The following is a 20,389-nucleotide window of genomic DNA, read 5'->3' as shown; positions in this document are numbered from 1 at the left end:
TCACGCCTGTGCAGGCAAGTCACTGCGAGTTCTCGGACATTCATCAGGCACTCCCAGACGCTGGGCTGCGGGTGGGAGCGACACTCCACGGACACAGCTCACTCCCCCCGACTCCCACTCCTGTCACCCAGCCTTTGTCTCCTGCATCTTGTAAGGCTCATTCATTCACTCCATCGACAGCCCGCTTCCCAAGTCCCTATTTTGTACCAGGCATCATGGAGGGACACAGCAGTGACCAAAGCCACCATTAAATCATTCCCTAGTGACCTAATGACATTATCTGCGCTCCAAAGGAGAAGTCCAGGAGCCAGGAGAACGTGCGTCAGAGAGTGCTGACCTAGGCCGGGGTTTGGGGATGATTTCCCCGGAGGGAGGGGCCTTTGAGCAGACAACTGGCAGATGAGGACCGGGTTGGAACATTCTGGGTGAGGGCAGGAACAGGACAGAAACAGCAAGGCCAAGTAATTCCAGATGGGGCCGGGGGGCAGTTCCTACGGGCCTGTGGCCTACGGCGCCTGACATCTAATTAGACCGTTGTTTACCCGCGGATTTAAGTGCTGCCAAGACACCAGTGACGGTGCTCGGCCCTCCACAGCAGCCCAGCCCGCACACCCCGGTCTTTGCCACACAGGGGCACTGCCAGCATCACTCCAAGTCCTGTGAGCCTACTCCCCGACCGCCCAGCTCTCGGCCCACGGGGCTCGGAGCTCAGCACGTTATCAGGTGAATCAGAAGCCCCGGGAAGGGGGGCAGCGCACGATAAACATGCCCCGTCCTTGGCTCTGCCTTCCCAGATTCCGATCCAGCAGGTTCCAGAAGGAATCCGCGCACCTGTGTCTGGAATTAGCACACAATCTGAGAAACGATATCTTTTTCTTTTTTTTAAGCTTTTTATAAAATTTTTAATGTTTTTAAGAAGGTGAAACATGCACATGGTGTAAAGAGAAAAAAATCCGAGCTGTATGCAATAACCAGTGAAAAGAAGGCTCCCCCTGCCCCTGAACCCCAGCCTCCCACTTCTCATTCCCAGCAGCGACCAGTTTCACCAGTCCCGTGATCATGCTTCCAGAGATCCTGCCGGGACTCAGTCATACCTATACAAGTGTTTGTCTTTTTTTAAGTTTTATTTATTTGAGAGAGAGGGAGCAGGGGGGAGGGGCCGAGGGAGAGGGAGAGAGACTCTCAAGCAAACTCTGTGCTGAGCATGGAGCCTGATATGGGGCTCGATCTCACGACTGTGACATCATGACCTGAGTGGAAACCAAGAGTCAGATGCTTAACGGTGCGTTCCTGTCCATAGCGACACGCACTGACCTTCCTTATTCTTTCAGTGAGGTCACCTTCCATTCCCTGGATGGCGTGCATTTTTACCCGTCTCCTGCCGAGGGACATGAAGGAGGTCCGCTCTTCCGCTAATGCAAACACCAGTACAGTCCTTACCCCCGAACATATGCCTTTTTTGCACACACGAGCCATCTGTAGGACAAATTCTTTTCTTTTTCAGATTTTATTTCTTTGAGAGAGAGTATGAGTGTGAGTAGGGGGAGAGGCAGAGGGAGAAGCAGACGCCCCGCAGAGCAGGGAGCCCAAGGCGGCGCTCCATCCCAGGACCCTGAGATCATGACCTGAGCCGGTGGCAGACCCGTCAGGGACGGAGCCCCCCAGGCGCCCCTGGAGGACAAATCCTGAAAAGCAGCCTTGCCGGGTCCTCAGGATCGTGCCAATCTAGCAGGTGAAACGGGGCATCATCTGCTTTTAATTTGCATTTGTTTGACTATGAGTGAGGATAAAACCTGATTTCTTGGGGTACGTTTTCTTAAAATGTACTCTGCGGGCTCTTTTTTTGCTAAAGAAATTAGCCCTTCGTCATATATTTTGCAAATATGTTCCCGGTTTGTCACTGTCTTTTGAATTTGTTTCTAGGTTCGTATTTTGGGGGGCAATTTCTGGGGTAAAAGGTTTTGGTTTTGGGTTTTTTACAGAGGTAAGATTCACGGAATAGAAAATTAACCTTTTTTCTAATTAAATTTTTTTTAAAGATTTTATTTATTTATTCGACAGAGAGAGAGACAGCCAGCCAGATAGGAAACACAAGCAGGGGGAGTGGGAGAGGAAGAAGCAGGCTCATAGCGGAAGAGCCCGATGTGGGGCTCGATCCCACAACGCCGGGATCACGCCCTGAGCCGAAGGCAGACGCTTAACTGCTGTGCCACCCAGGCGCCCCCCCTAATTAAATTTTTTTAAATCAACCATTTTAAACTGCGCAGTCCGGGGCACTGCATACATCCACAACGTGCAGCTGCCGCGTCTGGTTACAAAGCGTTTTCCTCCTGATATTTTTAATAACTCATTTTTTTAATTTTAAGGTAGACCATCGTAATCACTTTCGTAATGGCTTCTGGGTTCTTTTTGTTGCCAAGCTCTCGGGCCTTCTAGTCCCTGGCAGTTTGGCGCTTTTCTTTCCACACTGAACTTGGAGCCCACCCTACCCCCTGCAAGGAGCTCAGCTGCCCCTCCTTTCAAACACCTGCTCTCAGACCCCAGCCTGGGCTCCGTCCCACCGCCACCCTGCCCGCCCCGCCCGACACAGGGCTGCCAAGCACCGCCACAGAAAAGTCACACGACACAAGTGGACGTATTCATTCACTCAACAAGTAATTTTTAACACATCTTAGGTTACTGGGCCCTGGGCACGCATTCAGGGCCGCTGCCAACCTGTGGCCTCTCACTTCGGCTGGGCCCTCAATTCCGGGCGAGCCTTTGTCCCCCTCCATCTTCCTGGCCACCTCCCTCACCACCTTGCAAACCTTCCTCCCGCTCACAGTGACTTCTCTTTTTCACAGAGATCAGGCTTCGAGGGACAAATGACTTCAACTTCCACCGCCTACCCACAAACACCGACATGGATCCCAATTCTCTATACCACGAAGGTCAAGCCGCCTCCTCGTGTTCAAAGCTCATCCCTCCCCCTGCGCTCAGATCTCTCCCCTCCCACCTCCTCTGAGTCCCTGATTCAGCCCACCACCCCCCGCCTTCGACCTCTGTCTCTCTCTACTGGTTCTTCCTCCATGGGGCATAAACCCACGCAAGTCTCTTCTACTCAAGGAAGGAAGGAAACCAAAGACAAGACACTCCTCACACTTAAGTCTCTTCCACAGGAAGAAAATCTCTACTCATTTCCTCCCTACCATGTCACTTCCACTTGTTATTTTCAAAGTCATACATGCACATAGTGTAAGGAGTTGGACAATCACAAGGCCTGTACCCCATCCCTCTCCAACTCCCTTCTCCTGAGAGGCAGCCACTTTCACCTCCTCCAGGTGTCTCTTCTCGTACTGACTCCATATCCCCAAACAACGTGCTCCCTTTGCTACTTCCTGGTTTTTGTCTGAAGCACCCTGGAGCCCCCACTATGCGAGGAGAAGCCTGAGCTCCCTTCGGCCCCTCTCCCCCACAGTGGAATACTTTCCCTCCTGCCCCCGGCATCCCATACTCCCAAGAGAACGGTAACCATGGAGGTCAGCTCAATATTGAATATTTACACTTCCATGCCTACACGTAAGGTACCCAGCGTTGTCACGCGGTACATCGATGAACTTTCTCTTCTAGCGCCAGGCTGTCTTCCTCAATCACCGTCATTTTAAGAATCTGTTTATTCTCTGAGTCCATCCCTAACTCTGCCCTATACTCTCCTTGGAAGGTCTACGTATCCTTTCGATACGTTCACTACGAAACAGATGTTCCTGTCTTCAATCTCCGTGAAGAAATCCAGAGCCGTTCTAGACCTGCTCCAGGGCAATCTCGATGTTCTTCGTGCCTGTCACCCTGCATCCCCCTTCACCCCGTGTTCTCGTTGCCCTCTCTGCAGTGCCCAAGGCCTCCCTCACTTTCTGGATCCCACAGCTTCCTCTTGGGGGTCTACTTCTAAGAACCTCCTGAGAAAGGGAACTCGGTATAAAATTTGCGACCTCTGGACATACCGAAATGTCTTTATTCCATCTTCGTTCTCGCTGTTGTGAGAGCCCACGTCTCCCCTAAAATCTCTTCTTCCGTGGTGCGAGGGCAGGAGCTGGCCACCGAGGTAAGCACTGGCTTTCCCAGCACCCCGGAGCTGGGTGAGACCATGCGACTGCTATTCAGTGGAATGTGAGTAGGGATTACTTGGGCTACTTCCTAGGCAGACCTCCGGGCCAGATGTGCCTCCTCCACGTTTCCTCTCCCCTCTCACTGCCAACTACGGCCCAGGGATGGCAGCGAGCCAGTCCCGACAGGGCACCCGGCACTGCCCCGGAGCAGTGTCCCTCAGACGTTACTGTGCATTCAGACCACCTGAGCTTCTTCAAAAGCAGATACTGATTCAGAAGATGTGGGCAGGATCCTACAAGTCTAGCAGCTTCCAGGTAATGCCAGGGCTACCGGCCTGCAGACCACATGTTGGAGTACAAGGCCCTACAGGATGGCAGGGCTGCTCCGCTGGCCTTGATCTCCGGCTGACCCAGGAGCGTGCTTAACTACCCACCCTGAGCTGTCCTACGGGGGAAAAACTAAGTTCTATGTTGTCGAATCGTTGCATTTTCAGCCCTCATCCTAGCACAGCTGGAGTACAGAATTCCAGATTGGAACAACTCAGGAAATAAACTTTCATTTAATCCCTATTTTCTTTCAGTTCTTTCTTTGAAAGTTTTTTTTTTAATTTATTTATTCATTTAAGTAATCTCTACACAACTCACTACCCTTCCGACTGAGGCAGTCAGGCACCCCTAATCTGTGTTTTCAATACAAATTATTGGGGCTCAAACTCACTACCCTTCCGACTGAGGCAGTCAGGTACCCCCAATCTGTGTTTTCAATACAAATTATTGGGGCTCAAACTCACTACCCTTCCGACTGAGGCTCAAACTCACTACCCTTCCGACTGAGGCAGTCAGGTACCCCTAATCTGTCTTTTCAATACAAATTATTGGGGCTCAAACTCACTACCCTTCCGACTGAGGCAGTCAGGTACCCCTAATCTGTCTTTTCAATACAAATTATTGGGGCTCAAACTCACTACCCTTCCGACTGAGGCAGTCAGGCACCCCTAATCTGTGTTTTCAATACAAATTATTGGGGCTCAAACTCACTACCCTTCCGACTGAGGCAGTCAGGCACCCCTAATCTGTCTTTTCAATACAACTGTGCCCAGGGCGGTAGGGGGGGGGGCTTCCATGGCAAAGACCCTCTGTTTTCCATCTTCAGCAGAGAAACCTTCAGTAGTCCGATGAGTTGGGGTTGAGTGGTCGCACAGATGTATGCATTAAAGGAGAAGATCTGGGGGGGGGTCTAACTACTTAAAATAATCCCCTTCATTTTGGTATCAACTGCACCCCATTGTACATGACGCTACTAATTTAAGAGTAAACAAGTTGCTCTTAAGCTTTCCCCATCGCTGCCTTCACTACCATTTCACTACTAAATCAGTCACCACTTACCCTTCTGTCTTCCAGCTTCTATCTAAAGTTTTGCTATTCATTCCTCTCTCTCTCTCTCTCTCTGACCCCTTAATAAAATCCACTTGTTCTTTTATTAGAATTTTAAAAAGGAGTGAAATTAAATGCTAGGTCCCTCGAGCTGAACTGAAAGTCTCCATTCCTTTGCTAACCTTGTGCCGACCACCTTCATTCCCCACCTTCCAGAAGCTGTCCGGATTGACCTTTCCAAAAAAGGCAAACCCGGCCATAACACACATCTTGAAGACCTTTCAAGGGTGCCCAAGGGCTTTCAGAACAAGGTCCAAATTACTTAGCTTGTAAGCCTTTTCCTGGTCTGGCTCCCACTCCAGCCCCGCCGCCGCCACCGGTCACTCGCTTGGCTCAAACTTGAATCCCTGGCTGTACTCCCTCCCTGGCCCCATGCACTTGCCTGAGCCGCTCCCCTTTTCCACTGCAGCCTCTCGTCCACCTGGTTAACCCGCAAGACTCGGCTCCAGCAGCGCTGCGCCCAGACTCCTCTCTCCGGGCTCCTGCAGGTGCACCCTGCGCTCGCCTCGGAGCAAACGTCGACCTCGCTGTCACCTGACAGTCCATCCCATTCACGCCGCATCCCCAGACCCCGCCGCGTAACCGGCGACCAGAAAGCGAAGGGGGGAAGGCTGAAAGGAGTCAGCTCCCGGGACATGTTGCGAAGCCTGGGTGTCAGAGGCGCTCCCGCCCGGGAGGAACAATGGAACACTCACCGAGTCAGCCTATCCCCCAGGCCCGACGGACGGCAGAGCGGGGCGGGCAGGCAGAGCACCCCAGAGCTCCCACCATCATCACTCAGCACCAGCAGCCGCGCAGGCACTTCTCGTAGAACACATCAAATCCAGACCCCAGGAGTGTCGCGAAGGCGGACAGGTCTGAACGACCTCGGACTAGCGAATGAATGCTTCACTACCGCCTCTTACCACAGGTGGTCGCGAGGTGGCGGCGGCGGCGCAGACCAGGGCATGCGCACGGCACCCTGGGAGTTGTAGTTCACCAGGCCAGGCGGCGCCGGGCATCCTGGGAATTGTAGTCGCAGCCCCCGGGCGCGTCCTGCGCAGGCGCAAACCGACAGCCGCTTCCGGGCTCGAGTGTTGCGCTTCAGCGCGGAAGAACCCCGTGGAGGGGGGCGTCCCAGAGTGGCGATGGCTACCTACAGCCTGGCGAACGAGAGGCTCCGCGCCCTGGAGGACATCGAACGGGAAATCGGCGCTATTCTCCAGAATGCAGGTTCGGGACACGACGGCCGGCACCTGCGCTCGCAGCGGGGAGGGGAGGGACCCCCGGTGCCCGCGGGGGGACGGGCTCTCACGTGGGGCAGCCGCGGCCCTCTCCGGCCAGCCCTGGCCCTCTCTTCGCCCCCGCAGGTACCGTGATCCTGGAACTGTCCAAGGAAAAAACCAACGAGCGGCTCCTGGACCGGCAGGCGGCGGCCTTCACGGCGTCGGTGCAGCACGTGGAGGCCGAGCTGTCGGCTCAGATCCGCTACCTCACCCAGGTGTGTGCGGTGGGAGGCGCTGCGCTCGCACCCCGCTCTCCGCCTTAGCCTTGGCCTGCGGGGATCCCCGGGGGGCGGAGCTTTGGCCTTTGGAGCGGTCTGGGACCTGGCCACACCAGCGAGCACCGCCCACCAGCGAGCCGGGTGACCTTGGCAGAACCCCTCCCTTCCAGGGTCGGCTTCCGCCTCCGGAGGGAAAATATTACAGGCGGCCTTGCAGGCTTCACTGGCCCGCATCCCTTGAGCTGCTGGACGGGGAAGTCCTGGGAAAGGACTCATGAGCAGTGCCAAAGCCACAAGACTGTGCACTCGGAAACTTGACCTGACCTCAGGGGCTTGAAGTGGCAACGTCCTGAGAAAAGGGACAGGGTTGAGAGGGTTCTCAAGTCTTTACAACAGCAAACAGCCTTCATTAAGTTTTACAACGTGCCGGACACGGCTTTATCTAATCCTTCCCCAACTCTAGGAAGTAGTTACGGTTACCCACACTTTACAGATGAGGTTAACAAGTTCGGTGATTTGCCCTGGGTCACCCAGCCACCTCCCGTGTGCCGGGACGGCTTCACACTCAGGGAAGAAATGAGACCAGAGACCTGATGCTCGCTGGGTTTGGGGAGCTGGGCAGGGGAAGGGGTGCGTCACTGACGCATCTAAATGTCCTGCAGGTGGCCACAGGGCAGCCCCATGAGGGCTCCAGCTACTCTTCGAGGAAGGACTGTCAGATGGCCCTGAAGCGAGTGGACTACACTCGCCTCAAGCTCAGCGATGTGGCCCGAACCTGTGAGCAGATGCTGGAAAACTAGGCCAACCAGGTGGAGCAAGAACTTGGAGGAAGACACCCCAGCACCGGGGACAGAACCTAGAGACCTGTAGGGTGGGAAGTCGGGGCTGCCACCTACAGGCCCTGCTGGGCAGAGTATATGCAGACAAAGGGGCAGAAGCTGGGGACGGAGCCACCCAAAGACCAAGCCGGCCCTCGATGCCCTGGCTCCTCAAGCAGGGTGTTTCCGCAGGTGCACGACACAAAAGTGCTGACAAGCTCAGACAGAGTCAGACACCCAGTGCGTTTCCTCAAACACTCCGTGTCCCTACCCCAGGCTTCTCCAGACTGGACCAATGAAGACACATTCTTCTTCATTGAAAGAGACAAAAGAAGAACTAGGGATTTTAATAATAAAAACAGCAATGAAAGCAAGGACCTCAGACTCTCACTGGAACATATGTGGGTGATACGCGGATTGAGGAAATAAAACCAAACTGCATGGTCCCTGCTGGGGGCGGGGGCAGGCCTACAGTGGGTGTTCGGGGGAGGAACAGCTGGTGTGTGAAGACAGACTGGGACAAGGGGGCGGTGGGACCCTGAGCGGAGGAGCTGAAGCCAGGAACCATGGTAAGGGGGCAAGGGCATGAGGCCAATGTTTGCAGAAAGAAGAGTCAATAAGTATAAAAATAATCTTTAGTAATTAAACACATAATTTGTTTAAGGTATTACAGTGAAAGATAGATTTTACATTATAGCACAGGAAAAAAACCCAGATAGAGTCTACGAGAGGGCAGTGGCTGGGTATTTGTATATTAAACGTCAGATAGCAATGGAGTGCCTGTTATGTGCCAGGGATTATCCTAATGCATTAATTAAAGGCATAGGGAGCTGAATAAATCACGGTGTCTACCCTCACGGTTTCCACTGTTAGCTCAGGCGTTGGAGTCCGATGCCATGGGTGTGTAATGAAGCTGCAAATCTGGAGAAGACAAGGAAATTAAGGTATCAGCTCTAACATTAAGGAAAGGGGGGAATAGCTTGAGCTGGGGAATTAGACCCCAAAACATCAACCATGCAACCTAGTACAGAGTAAGCGCTCAGTAAAGATTTATGAATTAAATGAATGGCCCCCACCTTCCTCCACAGGTTCCTCTCCCCCTAGCCTGCCCTAGCTTATGTTGCTCCAAGCCCTGCCTGGCTTTGAAGGTCAAGTACGGGTCCCTGGGCCTGTGATGGCTTCCCTCCCTCGCTCCCTATTCTGTTAACGTCTCTAGCTGACTCCTCTCACGGCCTGTGGTCCACGGTGCAGACAGCCTTCATATCTGTCTGGGGCAGGCTTCCAGCCACATAGGAGCTACTGGGGGCAGGATCCCTGCCAAGGAGGCTCTGAGTCTCTGGGAGAGGGGCCCAGAGGTCCAGCTCACCTGGAGAGTGCTGCAGTAACTGCTCCCTCCTCCTCTTGCACAGCACGTACAGGAGGACGATGGTGAGAAGGAAGACGATGGTCAGGAGGGACAGCACTGGCACCATGGCTGAGGTCCCAGCCGAAGGCCCCACTTTTTCTTCCAGCTGCTTCTGCCTCTCCCCAGCCTCAGGCCCAGCCCCCAGACCATGGCCCTCAGTGGATGCAGCGATTTCATTGGCGTGGGTGAGCTTTTTGTCCAAGGATGGAGCTCCTGCTGGAAGCGTGGGCTGCACGGTAGACTGCGAGGCAGGTGGCAGGTACGTCTGAGCAGGGGAGCCCATGTCTAAAGGTGCCCTCTGTGTGGGCTCAGGAACCTGGGTGCTGGGAGGACGTAAATGCTTCTGGGGGGTCACACTCCCAGACTTAGCGTATCCACATTCTGGAGAGGCAAGAAGGAATCAGGGCCATGAGATGAGGGGACCAGGTGAAGAACCAGTTTGAGCAGAGGGGAGATAGTGGATCAAGCTGAACGTCGAGGTAACAGCTGAAGGCCTGGAGAGGAAGGCAGAGGCGGAGGGGAGAGGGGGGTGGAGAAGGAAGTGAGCAGACCACAACAGGGAAGCACTGGGAAGGGCATGCCTTCCGAACAGGGAGACCTCCGTGGGAGGCCTGGCTCTGCCAGAGTCGCTGCGTGACCTTGGCCCGTGACCTCCCTGGGACGCCTTTCTTCCAGCTGTAGACCAGGTGCAGGGAGAATTTTCCTACCAAGGGCCCCAGGCACTAGGAGGCTTAAGTGCGAGCCCGCATGTAGGTCTCCAGCCCACAGAGCAGTCTGCGCGCCCCGGGAGCCACGCAAGACAACTTCCGCTGCCACACGTCAGAACGGGTTGGGTATTTATTTTAGGAGAAAAAACAGAGCCCGTGCGTCAGCGCTGTGACTTCACAGGTGTTACTGCTTAGGACAAGCTGCTGGTTGCGTTTGTCAGAAGTGGCGTGTGTACGCATAAGAATTTGTTCGTCTTACTTTAAGTTTTACCTCAAAAGAGAAACAGCAACAATAAAGAATTGAACTCAGTAGTGCACATGCTGAAATGTCTGGCGATGAAGTCCGGTCATGCCTGCAGCTAACTTGGAAATGCATGAAACAATAAGGTGGGGGCGCCGGGGTGGCTCAGTGGGTGAAGCGTCTGCCTTCAGCTCAGGTCCTGATCCCAGGATCCTGGGACTTAGCCCCGAAGCTGCTCAGCGGGGACTCTGCCCCTCCCCCTGCTCATCCGCTTTTTCCTCTCTCAATATCTTTTATTTTATTTCTTTTTTTAAGATTTTAGTTATTTATTTGACAGAGAGACAGCCAGAGAGAAAAGGAACACAGGCAGAAGAAGAAGCAGGCTCCCAGTGGAGGAGCCCGATGTGGGGCTCGATCCCAAGACGCTTAACGACTGAGCCACTCAGGCGCCCCTCAAAATCTTTTAAAAACAATCGTGTGGATTGATGACGGATAGGATAGACAGATGGGCGTGCACTAAAGCAAATATAGTTAACATGCTGTAAAACTTGATTTTGTAAAATATAAATTACATTTGCTGTATTTTGTACCTACCACGGAAAAGACATAAAATACAAATATATAAAAGCCAAATAATGTAGAATCTAGGTAGTGAGCCTATGATGTTCACTGAACAATTGTTTCAACTTTTCTGTAAGTCTTTACATTTCCATGGTACAATACTGGAAAACAAAAGTAGTGCCTTGGTTTCCAGAAAAAATACTAAGTAAATTAGAGCACAGGAGGAACTGGCAAAAATCACCACAGTGATGGCGAGTGACATTGGGTGAACAGGGCCTAAAGGGGGCTTTGGCTGGCACCAGCTACAAGAAGAACTCCAGGTGTCATGGGGAGGCAGCGAGGCGAAGACGATTGTAAGGGGGAGACCGCTGCCCTGGAGGAGGGGAGAAGCCCGTACCTTTGCGATCAAAGCAGCTCATCAACTGTTGAACCCAGGAATCTTTGGTGCCCCCACACACACTCCGGGAGTGTAGCTGGAACCTAGGGAAGAAGACCGTGGTCTCAGCTCTTTCCTTCCTCATTCCAAAGATGTGAAGTCACTGCCAACTGCCAGTGAGCCCTTTCTGCCCAGACTGGGAAATTCCCAGGTTGGTGGGAGAGGGAAAGCAAGGTATGGAGAACGGAATCCTGGGAGGGGGCTAGGTCCCCCCAATATTTCCAGACGGAGCCGCGAGGGTCCTGGAGGCCCCCAGAGGCGCCGCCCTCCCAGCGCTCGGTGAGATTACCTGATGTAGGAATTACAGCGATCGTAGGCTCTCAGGTGTTTTCGGAGATGTGCCAGGAACTCCGCCGTTGTAGGGGAGCCGGAACGAATCGCCGTGTGGCAGTAACAACTGCCGATGACGCTGCCCTCGTTGCCATGGCCTGAGGGGGCACAGGTGGTCAGCACGGGGGCTCCCCCGCTGTTACTGCGCCTCTTCCCTAGATCCCGGATCTGAACGCCGCGCCCAACGCACACATCACACCCCAAACACGTCCTTAGCACGGCCGGGACCCGGGTGTCCCCCAGCCTGTCTCCTGCCCGGGCTGCCTGGGGACCCCGGCTCGCCACTTACTCAACGTAACCCCGCGACCCTCGGCGCCCCCTGCCTCCATCCCGTCCGCGGACTCGGGGACCTGGGAGCCAGCCCGGCCCCAGACGAACCTGGCGGAGGCAGCAGCACCAGCAGGACGAAGAGCGTGAGGAACCAGGCGCCCCGGAACTGGCTCATCTCGGGGGCCAGGCGGGACCGGGGCGCGGCGTCCAGCGGCTTCGTCCCGGGCCCGCGGGAATGCCGGGCAGCCGCGGTCGTCGGCGCCGAGTCCCGGCCGGGGTGGGGGGGGTGCGGCGCGAGCTGGCGGCGCTCTCCTCCGGCGCTCGCACCGTCCGAACCGACAGCGCGGTCGGTACTGCGGGCCCGAGCGCGGCCGCCGTCCGCCCGCCCGCCGCCGCGGGGAAAGCCCGGGAGGCGGGGCTCTGCGCCCCCGCGCCCCCGCGCCCCGCGTCTGCCGCGGACCGCGCAGAGAGGGGACGGCCGGGAAGGTGCGCGCAAAGCGAAACGCGAGCGCGGTGCTCGGCGGGGCGCGCGGCGCGGGCGGCGGACCGACTGACTCAGCCCGGCTCCGGGCCGCCACCCCGGCGGCCCCAGGTCGGGCCCCTAGGCCAGAGGACTTGGAGGCGCGGCCACACTGCTCCTTCCACCCCCACGGCGCTTTCGCTTCCCCGACCGGCGCCGGCGCGCCAGGACTCGGTCACATGCCGGGTGATGTCCCCGGGGAAGTCCGCGAGGGGCCGGAGAGCCGGCCCGGCCCCCTCCGCGCGCGCCTCGGACGCACGGGGCGTGGCCACCCGGGCCGCGGGCTCCGGCCGCCCTGACGTCACGGCCGCCCCCCAGCCCCGAGGTATTTACCTTCGAAAAGTGGTGGCGGCTGCAGGTACCGGAGTAGTGGAGCGGCCGGGAGGGGCTGGGTCCGCGGGGGCTCCCCGCCGAGCAGATCCAAGCCGAGGGGACGCTGCGGCTGGGCTCCGGGTCGCTCTTCCACACCCTACGGACGGATCCACAGTAATCCCTCCTCACCAGTCCCCTCCCCGTAGGATTGGCCCTTCAAATCTATTTACAATTCAAACCCTACTTTTGAAGGGTTGAGCCGCAGATTGTGAGCCCCAAATACCATCTCACTCCTGACTACTCATCTTAAACCCTGCTCACCCGCTTCCAAGCCTAGTCCCCCCACCCCCGTTCTCACCCCGAACTCCCACCCTTAGCCCTGAAAATTTGTCTCAGCTGCTAACACTCGTCCAGAGGTCCCGCCGTAAGTGACCCTCAAACCCACCCACCCCATGTTGTGACCCCGGCCCAAATCCATCCCTATCCTCTCCCTCACCATACATCCCTTCCTCTGCTCAGTCTGGGCCCAGACCCTGTGCCCCTGAAGACATGGAGTTTGTGTCTGGATACCGAGATGAGTTCCTTGATTTCGCTGCCCTCCTGTTTGGCTGGTTCCGAAAGTTTGCCGCGGAGCGTGGGGCTGTAGGGGCCAGCCTGGAGGGCCGCTGGCGCCAGCTGGAGGCTCAGATCAGAAGGCTGCCCCAGGACCCTGCCCTTTGGGTGCTCCATGTTTTGCCCAACCGAAGCGTGGGTATCAGCCTGGGGCAAGGGGCAGAGCCAGGCCCTGGACCAGGCCTGGGGGCTGCCCGGTTCCTGGGAGATGAGCCCCCACTCCACCTGCGAGACCTAAGCCCCTATGTCAGCTTCGTCAGCCTGGAGGAAGGGGAGGAAATGGAGGAGGAAGAGGAGGAGGAGGAGGAGGAAAAGAATGGAGAGGAGGAGGGTGCCGGCATGGAGAAGGTAGACCCAGAGGACGATGGCGAGCCAGCCCCCACCAGCAGGGAGTCCCCCCAGGAAGCAAACCCTCCAGGGGAGACAGAGGAGGCCGAGCAGGAGGCAGGAGGCGGTGAGGGTGGCTGCCGAGAGGACAAGGCGGAGGACGAACCGGGCCCTGAGAGGAGGAAGGGGCGGAGAAGCGGTAAGAACCCCAGGCTGGGCATTCTGCCCTTTGGAAGACCTCCTCTACCAGGCAGCCCATTCAGGAGTCACCATCTGGTGGCCTGCAGGCCAATCTGGCCCGAAAAGGTGTTTTCACTGACCCACTGGGAAGTTCCAACAGCAGGCCCACACTCTGCATGGCCGCAGACCCCCCGGCATTGTGCAGCAGGTGGCCCCTTCCGAGGAGGCATACCCTCTCTACCTGGTCCCCTCTGTTCACTTAGTTGACCCGCGTAAGCCCCTGTAGGCATGCTGTTCATACCCCGGACCCTGACCATCTTTGCTGCTCCCCGCCCCTGACTTTTCCCTTCTTCCCTAGAGGCTACCCCCCTGCACCTTTCCTGCCTCTTACTGGTGACCGATGAACACGGCACCATCTTGGGCATTGACCTGCTAATGGATGGAACCCAGGAGAGTGCCGGCAAGGGCTCAGGGACCGAGAACCTGGCTCCTCGGGCCTATGCGCTCCTCTGCCACAGCATGGCCTGTCCGATGGGCTCCGGAGACCCTCGAAAGCCCCGACAGCTCACCGTGGGAGATGCCCAGCTGCATCGGTAAAGAAATCTGGTATCTGAGGTTGGGGGAGACTGAGGGATCTGGACTCCTGAGCCCTCCAGCCTGACAGTCTCCATCCCCATTCAGAGATTTGGAGAGTCTGGTCCCGAGGCTGGGAGTGAAGTTAGCCAAGACCCCAATGCGGACATGGGGTCCCCGGCCAGGCTTCACGTTTGCCTCCCTCCGGGCTCGAACCTGCCACGTCTGTCATAGGCATAGCTTTGAGGTGAAGCTGACACCTTGGTGAGTGGCCTGGAAGATGGAGGAGAGGGAGGGAGACCCCCAGCACTCAGGCAAGCAGTGGGGGGGGGGCAGCAGACAGAGTGAGGGTCCGGGGAATCAAAGGAGGGAAAAAGCAAGGTGTTAGGAGCAGAGTATACAGAAAACGATATATGGGCAGCTGTAGGCAAACAGCAAACCAAGGAGCTAGAGGGATGAACGCCGGGTGCCCGCTACCCCCTGTGACCCCAGCCCCCAGTGCAGCGCTGTCTTGTACTGTGGAGAGACTTGTCTCCGGGCCGACTGGCGGCGATGCCCAGATGACGTGAGCCACCGGTTTTGGTGCCCAAGGCTTGCAGGCTTCATGGAGCGGGCCGGGGAGCTGGCGACTCTGCCTTTTACCTACGCTGCAGGTACCCCAAGGCGACAGGGCATCAGCACTGAGACGCGGGTTTGGAACTGGGGCTGGGCGCCTGGGTACAGGGAAGGGGAAGCGTTTGAAGAGTAAGGCCCGGACGCTGGGGATTCAGGGCCGGGGGCTAGAGCCCTGGGGCTGAGACAGGCACTGGAGCGGAGGAGTGCGAGCCTGCGTCCCTGAGAGAGCGCCGGGGATTCGGGAACGGGTGCAGGCACTTGCTGCCCAGGGCCGCCAGTAACTGGGGACCATAAACAAATCACGTGAATGTTTAGAGCCTCAATTTCCTCATCTGTCTGTAAAATGAGTATATTCACAAACGCTAAAACCCAGGGAACTGTGACAAGGATTCTGCGAGCTCGGTGCCTGTTACACTGTAGACAGTCGGAGACGGTCGTTCTCTGTAGGCCTAGAACCAAATTCAGACCCAGGGGCCTTGAGAGAAACTGAGAAGAGCAATAGTCTGGGGTCCTAGCCACCAGGCCCTGAAACCCTCCCCTCCTCCCTCTCCAGAGGTGACCAGTGAAACCTTCAACAAGGAGGCCTTTCTGGCCTCACGGGGCCTCACTCGCGGCTACTGGACCCAGCTCAGCATGCTGATTCCAGGCCCTGGCACCCCCAGGCACCCCAGGGGCAGCACGCCAGCCCTCAGCCTTCTTCTCAGTGGTTCGTGGGGCCTCTCCTCAGGCATGGGCCCCTCAGCCTAGAGGGAAGGACGGGGGAGAAAACAGTTGTCCCGGTCCTAGATAATGCCTTCAAATACACACCCAACTCCATCGCCACCACCAACCACCACGGCCACTTCAGGCCTTTCCCAAATCCTCAAGGTACTCACCCCTGCCCACCCCATCCAGAAGCCCCATCCACAGGCAACCTCCCATTTCCCTTGCTGCAGCTCTAGGGAATACAGCTCCTTTAGAAGCAAGAGGGGGATGCACCGGGTGGGGGTCTCCCTGACCCCAGGATCCTCTTCTTCCTTCCATCCTTTCAGGAGATCCCTACCAGCTTCTCCAGGGGGATGGGCCCGCCGTGATGCCTCCTGTGCCCCCAGATCCACCCAGGGCCCTCTTTGGTGAGCTGGAGGGGCCCCGAGGGAGCTAGAGGTAGGGACAGAGACTGGAGGGCCAGCAGTCTGAATGGCTGAGAAGAAGGGGGCTATTAGACCGGAAGGGGCTGGGGTCCAGGCCGGGGCCAGGGACCCCAGTAACCTGCTCTCCCCAGGCTCATGGCAGGATTACTACACGTGGAGGGGCCTCAGCTTGGACTCCCCCATGGCCGTGCTTCTCACCTACCCGTTGACTGTGTATTATGTCATCACCCACCTGGTGCCCCAGTCCTGTAAGGAGAGCAGAGCCTCAGGGCCGAGGGCGGCAGGGAGCTGGAGGGGGACAAGAGGAAGGGAGACCATCTTCTTAAGCGGCTAGCTTCTCACCCAGTCCCTGAGCTCAACATCCAGAACAAGCAGTCACTGAAAATCCACGTGGTGGAAGCCGGGAAGGAGTTTGACCTGGTCATGGTGTTTTGGGTAAGTCCCTCCAGGACTGGAGGTTGGGCATTTGGGTGTGGAGCTGGCTGTGGGGTGGGACCCTGATCTGTCCTCTCCGTCCTTCAGGAGCTCTTGGTCTTGCTCCCTCACGTGGCCCTGGAACTGCAGTTTGTGGGTGACGGCCTGCCCCCCGACAGTGACCAGCAGCATTTTACCCTGCAGAGGGTGAGGGCTGGGGGGGCTGCGCTCCTACCTCCTGCTCTCCCCTTGTCTAACGTGCTTCCCAGTGCCCTAACTTCCAGTGGTTTCTCCACTCCGCTTCTGCCTCCCCAGGATGGACCAGAAGTGTCTGTCCGTCCTGGTTCCGGGGTATCCGCGCGGCTCAGCTCCAGCACTAAGGAGAAGGGGGGCCGCAGAGACCTGCAGATCAAGGTGTCTGCACGGCCCTACCACCTGCTGCAGGGGCCCAAACCTGACCTGGTTATCGGTAAGAGCCTGGGGTAGGATTGTGGGGACCTGGGAGAAGGCCGTGGGCGACAGCTCCCGCCCACTCTCCCTCGGTCTGCAGGATTTAACTCTGGCTTCGGTCTCAAGGACACTTGGCTGAGCTCGCTGCCCCGGCTACAGGTGGGGGATGGGCCAAAAGGGACCTGCTCCCCCCTCCTGCCACACCCCCACCCTCCTCCTCCTCCGAAAGCCTCTTCTTCCCACCCTCTGCCCCAGACCCGGGGCGCGCCCAGGGCCCTCCTGACCCTGTCTGTCTGTCTGTGTGCCTGCCTCGTGCCTCTCCCCCTCCCGGTCTGTCTGGGTCCCCGGTTTCCACCCCCGTCTGAGCCCCTGGCGCCTGGGGAGGGGCTGGGCGGAGGCGCTGCTCCGGGAGTCAGAGGCCCGCGCCCACCGCAGTCCCTCCGAGTCCCGGCCTTCTTCACCGAGAGCAGCGAGTACGGCTGTGTGATGGACGACCAGACCATGGCGGTGGCCACGGGAGGGGGCACGAGCCCCCCGCGGCCCAACCCCTTCCGCTCCCCCTTTCGCCTGCGAGCCGCCGACAACTGCATGCCCTGGTAAGGGTTCGCGACCCCCGCAGGGTCCTTCGCCCTCCGGGGACCCCCACGCCCCCGCTACCCCCGCCCCTGCGGGCCTAGACCCCGCGCACACGCCGCGGGCTGGATCCAGCTCCGGGGACCCCGCCCGCTGGCCCATCCCCAGGAGCGTGCTCGGCCCCGGCAGTCCCGTCCCGTCCCGTCCCGTCCCGTCCCGTCCCATCCCGTCCCGCCCCGCCCCGCCCCGCCCCGCGGAAGCCCCGCCCCTGACGGCGCCACGCCCCCTCAGGTACTGCAACGCCTTCATCTTCCACCTGGTCTACAAGCCCCCGCAGGGGAGCGGTTCCCGACCGGCGCCCGGGCCCGCGCCCCCGGTCCCGACCCCCGCCGCGCCGCCCGCCCCCGCCCGCAGGCGCCGAGGGGAGAAGAAACCCGGGCGGGGGGCCCGCCGGCGCAGGTGAGGGCTCAGGTGTGGCCGCCCAGCCCTCCCCCAGAACGCCCCCGGAGGGAGAACCAAAACGCGCTCGGCCCGGGGAGGCCGGTTGGCTGCGCTCGCAGAGGTAAATTAAAGTACTTGTTTGAAACCACTGAGTCGGAACCTCTGGTTACACACCCATAACCGGGTCATTAAACGTGGAGGGGAGAAAAGGATTTCGGGCTGACTCACTTTCCTCTAGCTTCTTGCAGCCCCTCGACGGCTGTCCCGTCTTCCCTGCAGCTCCGACTCCGACCCTCCTTGGTGATACCAAACCCCCGATGTATGTGTGTAAGTCAGCCTCGGCCCCAGTAACCCTCAGGGACCTGCCCCCAGGCAAGACGAGATCCAGAACCAGAGAGGGGTTTCTCACTAGCGGGCAGGGGAGGCGCACGAGCTCCTAGGGGCACACAGACCTTGGTTTAGGGGAGCGAAAGGGCCCCAGGCACCCAGCCGTGGGCCATCCTTGTTTTGTCTCCACCCTCTCTCCTTCCTCACACGCCATGAAGAACCAGCTCGTGCTGAGTCACACTGCGAACATCACTCGAATCCGTTCATGTCTACTGTCGCTGCCCACTCAGGGTGTCAGGCAGAGAATTCCTTGAACAGCATTACTTCCCTGCTTCAATCCCTCCAGCGACTTTCCTCCACTCTTAAAATCTCCTGAGTGTGGGCTGGGTTCAGTGACTCAGGAAGTATAGAAAGGGAAGAGTGGCGGAGAAACTTGGCAGACGCCACCTTAATGAAGTGATGAAGGTTAATGAACGTAAGTCCCATTGACATCATGTGCTCCCTGACATGTTGCAATGAGAAAGGCACATCACCTTCGTACTCTTCCCCAAAATCCATAACCTCTGACCGTGAGAGAACATCAGACAAATCCATACTGTGGGACAGTCTGCAAAACCTGGGGGCTCTCCTTCCAAAGTGTCAAAGTCACGGAAGGCAAGAAAAGACCAAGAAACAGACAGACTGGAAGGGAGAACGGACACATGACATCTAACTATGATGTGGTCTCCTGGATTGGACCCTGGGGCAGAAAAAGGAGTCGAAAAACGGGAGGAATCCAAATAAAATCTGTAGAGTTCAGCTAGTGGTATTCTGTCGATGTTACTTTCTTCGGTTTGATAAAAACACGCTATGGGTATAAGATGGACCATTAGAAGAAGCTGGGTGAAGGGTCTACGGGAATACTCTAACTCACTGTAACTCGAAAACTCTTTCAAAGTACAAAGTTAAAAATCAAAGTACAGACTCCTTAGTATGGCTTATAGGTTCTTCTATCCCTTTCTGTCATTCTCTTCTATTTTTTTTTAAGATTTATTTATTTGACAGAGAGAGAGCATAGTAGGCAGAGTGTCAGGCAGAGGGAGAGGGAGAAGCAGGCTCCCCTCGGAGCAGGGAGCTGGATGCAGGACTCGATCCCAGCCCCCTGGGGTCATGACCTGAGCCAAAGGCGGACGCCCAACTGACTGAGCCACCCAGGCACCCCTATCTTTCTCTTTTATTATGAATATTTTAGCGTCTAAGTTTCCAAATACACACAAAAGCCCAGAGACAGCATCACGAATCTCTATGTACCCGTCACTCAACTTCAACAATTATCAACGTTTTTCTCATTTTATTATCACTTCTCGGGAATCTGTGATACAATGAGACACATGTATATATTTGGTCTGTCCAGGTTCCCGGCACAAGAGCTCCTGAAACACTTGGAATCTCCTGAGTGAAAAGGGTGATAGGAGAGTGTCTTGGGTTATTCATCACAAGCCCTTCCAACCACATCTGAGTTTATGCTAATGAGGTGACCCTAGGGGGACCCCTATTTAACTTCAGGTGGGGGCCAGTTGCTAGGAATAGTGTGAGTAGAGTGCTGGAATTTTCACCCCACTTTTCAACCGCCAGGGAGTGGCAAGGGGGCTGGAGACTGAGTTAATCACCAGGATTTCATCAATCATGCCTACATAATAGAGCCTCCATAAAAACCCTCTCACCGATGGGGTTCAGAGAGCTCTGAGTTAGGCTCTGAGGGTCGTGCAGCTGGGGAGGGCAGGGGGGGCTCCAGCCCACCCTACCGCCCACCCCTTGCACTGTGCATTTCCTCCAGTGCCTGTCCCTGAGCTGTGTCCTTTGTAATCAATCAGTAACAGGAAACTGTGGTCCTGAGTTCCATGAGCCGTTTTAGTAAATTACCGGACCTGCGGAGGGGGTCACGGGAACCCTCATTTGTAATCAGTTGGTCAGAAGTACAGAAGGCCCGGGACTTGGGCCTGGCATCTGAAGTGGGGACGGCCTTGGGGGGTTAAGCTCACTCTGGGTACTTAGTAGGAGATTTGACCAGAGAGTAGAACTCCCCAGCGGCAAAGCACCGCTGGCCAAGCAATTTCCCGCCCCACACGCCGTTACCTGGGCAGGTGGAGAATTGGTTGGCGTGGG

General features: G+C 57.1%; 3 protein-coding genes across 3 annotated transcripts; 2 read left to right on the top strand and 1 right to left on the bottom strand.

The window, feature by feature from the left end:
* The first annotated feature begins 6,556 nt into the window (after positions 1–6,556).
* On the top strand, positions 6,557–8,197 carry MED11 (mediator complex subunit 11). The gene is made up of 3 exons (XM_045797437.2): positions 6,557–6,731; positions 6,869–6,999; positions 7,665–8,197. The coding sequence occupies exons 1-3, from the start codon at positions 6,647–6,649 to the stop codon at positions 7,800–7,802; spliced, it is 354 nt and encodes a 117-aa protein (XP_045653393.1). The 5' UTR covers positions 6,557–6,646; the 3' UTR covers positions 7,803–8,197.
* Positions 8,198–8,441: 244 nt separating this feature from the next.
* Positions 8,442–12,668, bottom strand: CXCL16 (C-X-C motif chemokine ligand 16). Its single transcript, XM_045797435.2, has 5 exons — positions 11,879–12,668; positions 11,460–11,598; positions 11,132–11,214; positions 9,187–9,606; positions 8,442–8,741 (listed from the first exon to the last, which is right to left on the bottom strand). Exons 1-5 carry the CDS (start codon positions 11,943–11,945, stop codon positions 8,695–8,697), a joined length of 756 nt encoding a protein of 251 aa, XP_045653391.2. The 5' UTR covers positions 11,946–12,668; the 3' UTR covers positions 8,442–8,694.
* Positions 12,669–13,151: 483 nt separating this feature from the next.
* ZMYND15 (zinc finger MYND-type containing 15) lies at positions 13,152–19,203 on the top strand. Its single transcript, XM_087867520.1, has 13 exons — positions 13,152–13,740; positions 14,080–14,314; positions 14,403–14,558; positions 14,787–14,947; positions 15,463–15,615; positions 15,941–16,021; positions 16,171–16,287; positions 16,386–16,474; positions 16,562–16,660; positions 16,769–16,922; positions 17,004–17,062; positions 17,339–17,499; positions 17,768–19,203. Exons 1-13 carry the CDS (start codon positions 13,152–13,154, stop codon positions 17,937–17,939), a joined length of 2,226 nt encoding a protein of 741 aa, XP_087723646.1. The 3' UTR covers positions 17,940–19,203.
* The last annotated feature ends 1,186 nt before the right edge of the window (positions 19,204–20,389 follow it).

This window comes from Ursus americanus, chromosome 14 (genome assembly GCF_024610735.1).
Source record: "Ursus americanus isolate L20-20 chromosome 14, mUrsAme1.1.p, whole genome shotgun sequence".
NCBI lineage: Eukaryota > Metazoa > Chordata > Mammalia > Carnivora > Ursidae > Ursus > Ursus americanus.
The sequence above is the reverse complement of the archived record's forward strand: the minus strand, read 5'-3'. Positions and strand labels throughout refer to the sequence as shown.

Excerpts from the sequence above, each read along its gene's own strand:
- MED11 (XM_045797437.2), top strand. The coding sequence starts at position 6,647 with ATGGCTACCTACAGCCTGGCGAACGAGAGGCTCCGCGCCCTGGAGGAC. Across the intron at positions 6,732-6,868 it reads CGCTATTCTCCAGAATGCAG|GTACCGTGATCCTGGAACTG; the intron begins GTTCGGGACACG and ends TCGCCCCCGCAG. Across the intron at positions 7,000-7,664 it reads AGATCCGCTACCTCACCCAG|GTGGCCACAGGGCAGCCCCA; the intron begins GTGTGTGCGGTG and ends AATGTCCTGCAG.
- CXCL16 (XM_045797435.2), bottom strand. The coding sequence starts at position 11,945 with ATGAGCCAGTTCCGGGGCGCCTGGTTCCTCACGCTCTTCGTCCTGCTG. Across the intron at positions 11,215-11,459 it reads CGCTGTAATTCCTACATCAG|GTTCCAGCTACACTCCCGGA; the intron begins GTAATCTCACCG and ends CTTCTTCCCTAG. Across the intron at positions 9,607-11,131 it reads GAGCTGCTTTGATCGCAAAG|AATGTGGATACGCTAAGTCT; the intron begins GTACGGGCTTCT and ends TTGCCTCTCCAG.
- ZMYND15 (XM_087867520.1), top strand. The coding sequence starts at position 13,152 with ATGGAGTTTGTGTCTGGATACCGAGATGAGTTCCTTGATTTCGCTGCC. Across the intron at positions 15,616-15,940 it reads CCTCAGCCTTCTTCTCAGTG|GAGATCCCTACCAGCTTCTC; the intron begins GTTCGTGGGGCC and ends CCATCCTTTCAG. Across the intron at positions 16,661-16,768 it reads AGCATTTTACCCTGCAGAGG|GATGGACCAGAAGTGTCTGT; the intron begins GTGAGGGCTGGG and ends CTGCCTCCCCAG.